At 45.8% G+C, this 12,469-nt stretch overlaps 1 protein-coding gene across 1 annotated transcript; it reads right to left on the minus strand.

The window, feature by feature from the left end:
- Positions 1-8,567: 8,567 nt before the first annotated feature.
- On the minus strand, positions 8,568-12,233 carry LOC311248008 (tubulin beta-1 chain-like; the record flags this gene model as incomplete). Its single annotated transcript, XM_084337954.1, has 4 exons — positions 8,568-9,631; positions 10,900-11,010; positions 11,120-11,228; positions 12,177-12,233. The coding sequence occupies 4 exons, from the start codon at positions 12,231-12,233 to the stop codon at positions 8,568-8,570; spliced, it is 1,341 nt and encodes a 446-aa protein (XP_084194080.1).
- Between the last annotated feature and the right edge of the window lie 236 nt (positions 12,234-12,469).

Consider the following 12,469-nt stretch of genomic DNA (forward strand, 5'->3'; position numbering starts at 1 on the left):
TGGATAATTACCATTGGCTTTCTTGTACTGTCAATCAGATTGATATCTAACACGTGTGACTTCGCCGACTAATCCATCCTACCCACCAACCAATATCATCATGTCCTACTAAGGCGAAACAGAGATTAGATATTATACAGTTATTAGTGGATTACAAGATCTCTGCCAGGGGCGGTTCTAGCATCAGACCTTTAGGGGGGCTCAGCCCCTAGAGCAGTAGCATAATTTCACTAAATGCCATGTCCAGGCAAGGGAGGGTGCGGGTGCGGGGGCAAGGCGGTAAAGGGGGGACCCCCCCCCCCCCCTTGGTGGATATTTTTTTGCAAATCAGTTGTGCAATAGTCAATTTTGGTGAGTTGTTTCTATATAATTCACTTATGACATTTAGGTAACATTAATGAACAACTACAGTATTAAGGAGACAACTACAGTATGTAAAGTAGTAAACCTATTATTATTATTATTTTTTATTCCAGTCGATCATAATGATCATGATCATATTACGGAGCGCTCACTGCGTTCGAGAGAGAGAGAGGGAGAGAAAGAGAGGGAGAGAGAGAGAGATAGAGAGGGAGAGAGAGACTCACATTTTTGTGACATTACACACACTTCTGCAGTCCCTCCCGCCGTCCCTCTCTCTCTCTCTCTCTCCCTCTCTTCTCTCCCTCCCTCTCCTGGCTAGTTCTCTGTCTGTCAAACCTAGTGTGAGGAAGTGTCGGGTTACACTATGCCTACGTCCCCGACACACACGCAGTCAAGTTTGTGCATGTGTGTGTCCCCGACGAGGGAGAGATGGCGCACACACATTACACACACTTCTGCAGTCCCTCCCGCCGTCCCTCTCTCTCTCTCTCTCTCTCTCTCTCTCTCTCTCTCTCTCTCCTCTCTCTCTCTCTCTCTCTCTCTCTCTCTCTCTCTCTTTCTCTCTCTCTCTCTCTCTCTCTCTCTCTCTCTCTCTCTCTCTCTCTCTCTCGCTCGTTCTCTGCCTGTGAAAACCCGTTTGAGGACGTGTCGGGTTACACTGCACTACAACCATAGAGGGGGCGTTACTGCAGATCAATGCTATGTCGACGTCACAGAAACCGTCAAATCAGAACAGTTTAGTTGAGTGAGGGAAGATCTCGTGAACTCGAGACTAGACGGATGAGTCAATATGGTAATTAGAGACACAGACCCATTGATACTAACCTGTATTACTATAAAACCATGCTAAACACAGAAAAAAGGCATTTATAATGCATGTCCCCTTTAAATCAACTTTCCAGCCCCCTGTCAACTGTCAAATGATGCCAACTGTCAACCTGAATTAACATTCAGTATTCAATATGGTCTGATATTAACATTCAGTATTCAATATTGTCTGATTCAATATTAACATTCAGTATACAAGTAGAACAGCTAGCTAGCCATTGTGGACACTCACCTTTCCACAGCAAAACGGTAGGCAAGGCACCTTGGTTGAGAAATGCAGGCTTCAATCTATGTTGTTTAGTCTATCTGTTGAGTACTTGTTCAATACTGTTCAAAGATGCACAATTCTTCTTCTTCTTCTTATTTGAATTTCCGGCAGTGTAGACGCATCGTGGCGTATTACTGCCCTCCGCAATTCTTTTTATGGGCTCTTCTTCTTCTTCTTCTTCTTCTTCTTCTTCTTCTTCTTCTTCTTCTTCTTCTTCTTCTTCTTCTTCTTCTTCTTCTTCTTCTTCTTCTTCTTCTTCTTCTTCTTCTTCTTCTTCTTCTTCTTCTTCTTCTTCTTCTTCTTCTTCTTCTTCTTCTTCTTCTTCTTCTACTGGACCCCGTCATCAACTACATTGTCCATTGGAGTGCAGCTAATGCTGCTACTTCCTGTCTGAGCCCCCCTCCGCGGGACCCTCCTTGCCCCCTGCGATCTTATTCTGGGCTGCTTTATCCCTCTTAGCCCCCTCAGCCAATTCGCTAACCACCTCCTCCCAGTCCAGACCTTCCACTCCCAGATGTTGAACCGCTATCCTAACAATCATCTTCACCATCGCTGTTTTACCCTTAGCCTCTGCCATACCAGTAACTACCCCTGCCACGAAGGCCACAATACCTAATTTCTACTCCCTTCCCCTCTCTCTTTCCTCCTGCTCTATCCTCTCTGTCAAATGCCCTCCTTCAACCCCCTGCACCCTTTCTTGGCTGCCCTGTCCTACCCTGCTAACCGCCTCAGCATACGACAACTTACCCTCCCTTCTCACTCTCCGATCCGCGACCTCCTTCTTCATCACCTCACACCCCCTAAACGCTACACTATGCTCCCCACCACAACTACAGCACATCGGCTTCACTCCCTCTCCACACTTCCCATATTCATGTTCCCCGCCACACCTAGCGCACCTCAGCCCCTTCCTACACGTGGTAGCTATGTGGCCAAACTCCTGGCACCTATAGCACCTAAGAGGATCCTGAACAAATTCCCTAACCCTATACATCCTACGCCCTACAAACACCTCCCTAGGAACAGCCCCACCCTCAAACTTAATCACTACCGTCTCCGTCACTGCCCTCTCTGCTCCCCTCTTCATCCTTTCTGCACTCTTAACTATGCCATTATGCCCGTCCCCCTTTAACTCTTCCACCAGCTGCTCTACGGTAACCTCGACCGGTACCCCAGCTATCACCCCCTTACATCCCCCCTCCCTCTTCTCCTCTACTCTCGCCACCTTACTTATACCCACCCCCTCAATGCTCCTCATCTTCCTAGCCACCTCCACCTGCCCCTCACTACCACACCCTACGGCCAGATTCCCATCCCACAAAACTCTCGCGTAATTTACCTCTCCTAATTGCTCGGCAATGAGTTTGGGCAACTCGAGCCTACCTACTTTCACCTCTCCCCTCTCCCCCTCAAGCCTGACCACTATATGAATCACTTCCGCTTTTGCCTCATCATTTCCAGCACCCTCGTCTCCCGGCCCACTTGAGCTATCGTCCCCCACTTTCTTCCTCTTCCACCCTTCTCCCCCACTCTCCTCCCCCCTACTCTCACCCGACCCCTTACCCTTGCCCTGGCTATCCCCATCGCTGTCGTTCCTCTCCGTCTGCTTCTTCCTCTTCTTCCCCGCCGTTTCCCACACCTCCTTCTCCATCTCTTCTTTCTCACTCTCCTCCCCACTATACTCCATTCTGTCACCACCCGACTCCTTCCCTTTGCCATTCTTACCCCTATCGCTATCTACCTCGCCCTTCTCACTCCATTTACTTCCATCACGATCCTCCCAATACCCTGGATAGCCTCTCACAGGCCGTGGCCACCAATCGCAAGGCCTTCGCTGTTCCTGATCTCTCACAGCCACTTCTTGCGCATCCCACCACCGACTGCTCTTCTTCTTCTTCTTCTTCTTCTTCTTCTTCTTCTTCTTCTTCTTCTTCTTCTTCTTCTTCTTCTTCTTCTTCTTCTTCTTCTTCTTCTTCTTCTTCTTCTTCTTCTTCTTCTTCTTCTTCTTCTTCTTCTTCTTCTTCTTCTTCTTCTTCTTCTTCTTCTTATTTGAATTTCCGGCAGAGTAGACGCATCGTGGCGTATTACTGCCCTCCGCAATTCTTTTTATGGGCTCTTCTTCTTCTCCTTCTTCTCCTTCTTCACCTTCTTTTTCTTCTTCTACTGGACCCCGTCATCAACTACATTGTCCATTGGAGTGCAGCTACTGCTGCTACTTCCTGCCTGAGCCCCCCTCCGCGGGACCCTCCTTGCCCCCTGCTATCTTATCCTGGGCTGCTTTGTCCCTCGCAGCCTTGTCCCTCGCAGCCCCCTCAGCCAATTCACTATACACCTCCTTCCAGTCCAGACCTTCCAATCCCAGATGTTGAACCGCTATCCTAACAATCATCTTCACCATCTCTGTTCTACCCTTAGCCTCTGCCATACCAGTAACTACCCCTGCCACGAAGGCCACAATACCTAATTTCTCCTCCCTTCCCCTCTCTCTTTCCACCTGCTCTACCCTCACTGCCAAATGCTCTCCTTCAACCCCCTGCACCCTTTCTTGGCTACCCTGTCCTGCCCTGCTAACCGCCCCAGCATACGTCAACTTACCCTCCCTTCTCTCTCTCCGATCCGCGACCTCCTTCATCATCACCTTGCACCCACTAAACTCTACACTATGCTCCCCACCACAACTACAGCACTTCGGCTTCACTCCCTCTCCACAATTCCCATATTCATGTTCCCCGCCACACCTAGCGCACCTCAGCCCCTTCCTACACGTGGTAGCTATATGGCCAAACTCCTGGCACCTATAGCACCTAAGAGGATTATGAACAAATTCCCTAACCCTATACATCCTACGCCCTACAAACACCTCCCTAGGAACAACCCCACCCTCAAACGTAATCACTACCGCCCCCGTCACTGCCCTCTCTGCTCCCCTCTTCATCCTTTCTGCACTCTTAACTATGCCATTACGCCCGTTCTCCATTAGCTCTTCCACCAGCTGCTCTACTGTAACCTCGACCGGTACCCCAGCTATCACCCCCTTACATCCCCCCCCCCCTCTTCTCCCCTACTCTCGCCACCTTACTTATACCCACCCCCCCAATGCTCCGCATCTTCCTAGCCACCTCCACCTGCCCCTCACTACCACACCCTACGGCCAGATGCCCATCCCACAAAACTTTTGCGTACTTTACCTCCCCTAATTGCTCGGCAATGAGTTTGGGCCACTCGAGCCTACCTACTTTCCTCTCACCCCTCTCCCCCTCAAGCCTGACCACTATATGGATCACTTCCGCTTTTGCCACATCTTTTCCAGCACCCTCGTCTCCCGGCCCACTTGAGCTATCGTCCCCCACTTTCTTCCTCTTCCCCCCTTCTCCCCCACTCTCCTCCCCCCTACTCTCACCCGACCCCTTACCCTTGCCCTGGCTATCCCCATCACTGTCGTCCCTCTCCGTCTGCTTCTTCCTCTTCTTCCCCACCGTTTCCCACACCTCCTTCTCCATCTCTTCTTTCTCCCTCTCCTCCCCACTGTACTCCATTCCGTCACCACCCGACTCCTTCCCTTTGCCAGTCTTACCCCTATCGCTATCTTCCTCGCCCTTCTCACACCGCAGACGCCGCCACTCGGCGCCCCTCTCACCATCCATCCTTTCCACAGCTAAACCAAGGCCAGCGCGATTATCTACTATTCGTAGATCCATTTGCCGTTCTTCCTTCAATCTTCTTCTTCTTTTTTCCCTCCGTTCCACCGCAAAACGGAGGGCAAGGCTTGCCCACCGTTCCACAGCAAACGTAGTCTTCCACCATCTCCGAGACCTCCTTCTCCATCTCTTCTTTCTCCCTCTCCTTTGAGAGAATTGTTGAATATATATAGAACACAAATGTTCTAGAATGTTTGATTATCGCATCATACTGTGACATCACAAATGTTCTAGAATATTCTATTATGAAATCATACTGTGACATCACAACGGAACATGTTTGAGTTTCATTTGAATAATATAAATAATATGTATGGTAAGGCTGTCCGCGAAGCCTGTTTTGGGGATTCAAACTTCGTCAGGGCTCTTTGAACGGACGATCGAACCTTCGTTTTTAATTAAAAAAATGTAATTAAAATAAAATAATTTTATATATATTTTTTTTATATCCTCAAACTAAATCCTCAATTTGAATAAAGTGATTCAAACTTCGTCAGGGTTTTTCGAACGGACATTCAAACCTTTGTTTTTAATTAAAGAATTAAAATTAAAAAAATTATTCTCATATTTTTTTTATAAATTCATTTTTTTCCGTTTTTTTATATCCTTAAACTAAATCCTCAATCTGAATAAAGTGATTAATGTGATTCAATTAGTATTTTTTCTTTTATTAAATCAAGTTTCCAGCCCCCTGTCAACTGTCAAATGATGTCAACTGTCAACCTGAATTAACATTCAGTATTCAATATTGTCTGATTCAATATTAACATTCAGTATTCAAGTAGAACAGCTAGCTAGCCGTTGTGGACGCCTATTCTTTAATCCCAGCCGAAGAGTGCTGCCAAGTGCTTCCGTGTTGTGGGAGTGGCGCCGGCCGCCGGGCCAAGGCAGGGGGGGGACACGTAAATATTTTCGGCAACCAACTTGTGTTTAGCGTTTCTCTGATTGGCCACTACGCCCCTGTGACAGCGGCAGCGCGAGAGAGCTGCAGCGCGGAAATAGGCTGTCTATTGCCTCGCGCTGCAGCGCGGAAATAGGCTGTCTATTGCCATTCTCTAAGACAAACTCTAACCTTAACCAGCTCCTTAACAGCGCCTAAACTTAACCCTTCTAACCATAACCAACTCCGAAACAATGCCTAACCTTAACCTTAACCATAACCAACTCCGAAAGAATGCCTAACTTTAACCTTAACCATAACCAACTCCGAAGGAATATTGCCATTCTCTAAGACAAACTCTAACCTTAACCAGCTCCTTAACAGCGCCTAAACTTAACCCTTCTAACCATAACCAACTCCGAAACAATGCCTAACCTTAACCTTAACCAACTCCGAAACAATGCTTAAAGTTAACATGCCTAAACTTAACCGGCGAAACCGGCATGTCACGGCGAGGCGGGGATCAGGAGTGTGTGTATTGAAGTACGTGGTCAGCAAATATTGCAATTCAATCATTTGTTAGGGATACAGTAGCTTAGGGCAAGTAGGCGTTATGAGAGTGAGGTAGGGGGATGTGAATATACCGAAGTCAGGATAGAAATTATACGGATTTGGAATGAGTGATTTTTTATTTTGTAAGACGAACGGAAGACGATTGCAGAACGGCGAGGATGCTGGATGGTAGGTTTGAATGTGGCATCACGGAAGCTATATCCTGCATTAGGCTTAAGGGATCTAATATTAAAGTCATGCTTGAAGACACATGCCCCAGGAGTTGGGCGCCCGCGGAAATTGGACTGGAATTGCGTTGCTAGGGAACAGATTGGACCCAAGTACATTTTCTGTCAGCTATTGATATTAGCAAATAGGACTCCCTAAAAACTTGGTATCTCATCTGCAGTGGTGGAGGAAGTACTTTAAGTATTAGAATAAATACCCAGATAAAATGGTACTCCGGTAAAAGTCCTCCATGGAATATTCTACATAAGTAAAGGTTGAGACGTTTTTGACATTGAAGTATCAAAAGTAAAAGTACATACATAATTTGTGTATTCAGTGGTCTGAAGCATTCATTCTTCATCCATCGACTTGTAAAGGTTGTGTTAAAGTGTCACATGGTCGTTATGCTGGCTGATTATTTGACTAGTTTCAAATTTTGCCTTGTTTTCTATGCAAAGTAACTAGTGACCGATGGGTTTGGATAAATAGAAAAGGACAATATTTCCTTTGACAAAAGTACAAAGTTCCCTAAAATGTAAATACTGAAGTAAAGCACCTGGAAATTGTACTTAAGTACAGATGGGTTACTTTAGACCACCGCTTACTGTAAACCCACCCTACCTTAACCTCATTGGATACGGTGCATGACGCCCAAATAAAATTGAATTAGCAAACTGACACAGGAAATAAATGCAGGTCCCCTTTAAGCTGAAAGTGTAGACTGGGCGATCAGAGCTGTGTGAGGAACATGTCACCTAGTCAAAGTCACATGACCCTATGCCAGACCAGAGGAATACCCATATCAGATGAACATCATTTCATGCAATACATTTACTTTGTTTTGGTAAATTTGCCCTGATCTGGCCTTAGGGATACATTGCTACCTAGGGCAGATCACAAAATGTGAAGTTAATGTTCTTTACTAGTCTTGTGACTTAACACCTAACAAAGTTGTCATTTAGCAGTGGTGGATTATTTGACCATCAAGGGAAATAATAAGTGCACTAATCTGGTTCAAAAGCAAATCCCCCATGTTATGAATCATACAACTAGCACATGATTTGGCATTAGGTTGCCATGGACTGGATTCCTTTTGTGAAAAAGCACCATCTTCCACACAAGCCGAGTATATCACACTTCACTTTTATAATTTTATAATAAAATCATTTGAGACCTTGCATTTCAGTCATTTGTGTCAAGAATCAGTGAATTGAAGACCAGATAATCAATCACTAGTTTACACCAAGACCAAGATTAAGCAAAAGGAACTTTATTATTATTACATGTAAAAAAAAATCTGGTAGCTGTATAGTGGAACTTTTTGAACTTCACCCACCCATCAATCTATCTGTAAAAAATAAGAATAATTCTGGTAGCTGTATAGTGGAACTCGTTGAACTACACCCACCCATCAATCTATCTGTAAAAAAAAAAAAATCTGGTAGCTGTATAGGGGAACTCTTTGAACTACACCCACCCATCAATCTATATTTAATATATAGTGGAACTCTTTGAACTACACCCACCCATCAATTATCTTTAATATATAGTGGAACTATTTGAACTACACCCACCCATCAATCTATCTTTAATAGATAGTGGAACTCTTTGAACTACACTCATCAACAGACAAGAGAAGAGCCAGCAAAAAGGTGACAAAACATAAGGACAGATGATGGAAACACACTGGAAAGGTCATCTGACAGGTCAGTGAATTACACAGCTTGGTAGAGGCACCATTACACCCAATTTAAGCTAAATCCTCCTCCTCTGCCTCCTCGTCGAACTCTCCCTCCTCCTCTGCGGTGGCGTCCTGGTACTGCTGGTACTCCGACACCAGGTCGTTCATGTTGCTCTCCGCCTCAGTGAACTCCATCTCATCCATGCCCTCTCCGGTATACCAATGGAGGAAGGCCTTGCGCCTGAACATGGCGGTGAACTGCTCAGAGATGCGCTTGAACAGCTCCTGGATGGCCGTGCTGTTGCCGATGAAGGTGGCCGCCATCTTGAGGCCACGGGGAGGGATGTCGCAGACGGCGGTCTTCACGTTGTTGGGGATCCACTCAACAAAGTAGCTGCTGTTCTTATTCTGTATATTCAGCATCTGCTCGTCGACCTCCTTCATGGACATGCGGCCGCGGAAAATGGTCGCCACGGTGAGGTAGCGTCCGTGACGGGGGTCGCAGGCGGCCATCATGTTCTTGGCGTCGAACATCTGCTGGGTGAGCTCTGGGACCGTCAGGGATCTGTACTGCTGGCTGCCCCTGGCGGTGAGTGGGGCGAACCCGGGCATGAAGAAGTGCAGCCGGGGGAACGGGACCATGTTGACGGCCAGCTTGCGCAGGTCGGCGTTGAGCTGTCCGGGGAACCTGAGGCAGGTGGTGACGCCGCTCATGGTGGCCGACACCAGGTGGTTGAGGTCGCCGTATGAGGGGGTTGTAAGTTTGAGGGTGCGGAAGCAAATGTCATACAAGGCCTCGTTGTCAATGCAGAAGGTCTCGTCTGTGTTTTCTACGAGCTGGTGGACCGACAGCGTAGCATTGTAAGGCTCAACGACTACGTCCGACACTTTGGGCGACGGCACCACGCTGAAAGTGTTCATGATGCGGTCTGGATATTCTTCACGGATCTTGCTGATGAGCAGGGTGCCCATGCCGGAGCCCGTGCCGCCGCCCAGGGAGTGCGCAAGCTGGAAGCCCTGCAGGCAGTCGCAGTTCTCCGCCTCCTTCCTCACCACGTCCATCACAGAGTCCACCAGCTCCGCTCCTTCCGTGTAGTGGCCCTTCGCCCAGTTGTTACCTGCACCGCTCTGGCCTGCAAACAACAACAACACATCAGCACTAATCTCACAGGACCAGTGGTGGAACATAGTTTATTTACATTTACCAAGTAAAAAAAGTAGAAATACCCAGATGAAAACCCCAGGTCTTAAAATTCACAATTCTACCTTGGTAAGAGAAAGAAAGTGATATTGAATCATCATCATCTTCGTTTTATGTCCCTATTTTCCCACTACAGTGAAGTTGGACGGACGATGACTCCACGCCACTGGAGTCATTATTTTTGGTTTGTAGCTACTTTTATACCTCGGATGCCCTTCCTTACAGGTGTCGGTGAGGACCTAGCCATTGCGTATTCCTACACACAAGGCAGTGCGGTTTTCTTTCAGGGTTCTCCCCTTAGCCTTTGCGTATCCCTATGCACACACACAAGGCAGTGCGGCCCCTGTATCCCTAGGTAGGGAGGCTAGCGAGGGTACCAACAGTTGCCCAAGGTGAACCCTCAGACTAGTGGAGGGAAGGAGTTGTCTTAATTCTCCATTCTAGTTCGGCTTCAGCTAGAACTAGCCACTGAATATAAAGTATTTCTTTATTAAGTATAAAAATGTAATGTGTATATATTCTAGTTTTTATGTGTGGTCCAGTTATGGTTGCTCCCATCAATGTCCTCTTGAAGTTTGACAAGTCTTAAAATGTGAATCAGCTTCATCTACCCATGACACGTCTCGCATGACAAATTCTATTTCTTCAAAGTAACTGATAAATATTTCCATTGAAATGTAGTACAGTAGAAGTACAAAGTTCCCTCAAAAATATACCTTGGTACAGTGCTTTTGAGTAAAAATACGTTACACCATTGCACAGGACATGTGGCAACATTAAATGTAACATGTCTGGCTGTGTGACGTCAACTTGTCAGCATGAACAGTACCAGGATAGCTTAGCACAATAGCTTAGACATTGCTTTTGGGATTTGGCACAAACTCATTTATTATTTACAAATTATACAATAAGGACTATGGCCATACAGCATTATTCAATATACACAACTATATTAAAACTACTAGCCACATCGGTACTAGGGAAACTATAACAAGTTGACCCTTGATGCTGCCATCTGACGTCAGTTGGAACAGGAAGTGAAGAAGTCACTGGCTCAGGTTAAATCAAATTAAACCTGTAGCTACATCAGGCACAAACAATGGAGCGCCACTTAGTGGCCAAACATGGCACTGCAACTAAATAACACAAATACAATCACATTGTGTCTGTCACACAATCTATGACAATTTCATTACCTACCGAACACAAAGTTGTCTGGTCTGAAGATCTGGCCGAAGGGACCGGATCTCACTGAGTCCATAGTCCCTGGCTCTAGGTCGACAAGCACAGCACGGGGCACGTATTTACCACCTAGGGGAAAGAGAGGGGAGAGCAAGTCAGAAAAACACAACAGCAATTGAACTCAGCTAAATGGAATGTCATCATCATCCAATTAGGAATGCCCAAAATTAAAAGTTACCCGATGCTTCATTGTAGTAGACATTGATCCTGTCCAACTGCAGGTCACTGTCTCCGCAGTATGTGCCCGTTGGGTCAATGCCGTGTTCATCACTAATCACCTCCCAGAACTGAAAGAGATAAGTCATTGAATTAGGTAAGCATTAAGCAATAATATACGAGCAATGGCAAAAACCCTATTATTCTTCCAAGCCCAGGGGATCAACTACTTCCATGTTTACGTAATATGTTAAATTTTTCACAATTTAGAACACATGTCGTCATCATTAGTAGACTGTCTGTCACTGGCGCAGAAATTAAAAAATCTCCCTCCGTGCAGCACTGGGTGCACGTGCGGGAACTGCTGGCTGAAATCCATAAACGACCATTTTGAAATGTGAAATGTGCTGACATCATTGACTAACCGCCCACACCCGGGGCGCGGCGCGCGCTCAATGAATTCCATAAAGAGCAGGCCGTTGAGCATTAATTATGAAAGAAAAACATCACAATAATGTTTTAACTGCGACGATTAAGGTCGTTGGGAGTTTCGTTACAACTGCAATACTTTAATTAAAACGATGGCATCGAGTTGTCCCCAGGACTAACGTTAAACCTACTTCTTTTTTTGCGCATTGCAGTGGGCCAAATGTATAGTAACGTTAAATCAAGCTTATTCATGTAAAAAATATACGTCTTCATTTAGTAATCCAAAACATATGGGCCAAATATACTTCATAATTTACATAATCTGGATAGTTTCGAGAAAAAATTTCAACCGTCGTCACAAATAAAATGTCAATCGTTGTCACAAATAATGTTGCAAAAATGGCTAAATGAAATGATGCGAAGTGATTTGACAAAAAATCACCACAATATCAATGTGCAACAACAATATAATTGAAAACAGATAACAATTATTTGACATGAAGAAGGCCAGCTCATACACAAGTGACATTGGTAACGGCAGGGTGTGGTACTGTGGTTACAGACACGCACACAAAGCACCGGGCTCTGAACTAACCGTCGACCGAGGATTCTGCTTTATCTTAGATATTAAACACAGACTATTTACTAACCTTGGCTCCAATCTGGTTTCCACACTGACCGGCTTGGAGATGGACAATTTCCCTCATTTTGTCTGGAGGTAGAAGAACAAGTCTTATCACAACAAGGGAAGACGAGTTGAGAGCATCGGCGTATTTAGACCACTATCAGTGGGGCACATGCCCCGCTGTTGATCATCTGTGCCCCACTGATCAGTGATCAAATAATTATTATAATATTTTTTACTTCGCTTTGAAATATTATAGTGAAATATTTTGCACTGTTGTCGCATTTATCTTGTTGAAATCCTCCAACAGGCTCTTTT

The sequence above is a fragment of the Notolepis coatsorum genome, assembly GCF_963971535.1.
Source record: "Notolepis coatsorum genome assembly, chromosome: 2".
In the NCBI taxonomy this organism is placed as follows: Eukaryota; Metazoa; Chordata; class Actinopteri; order Aulopiformes; family Paralepididae; genus Notolepis; species Notolepis coatsorum.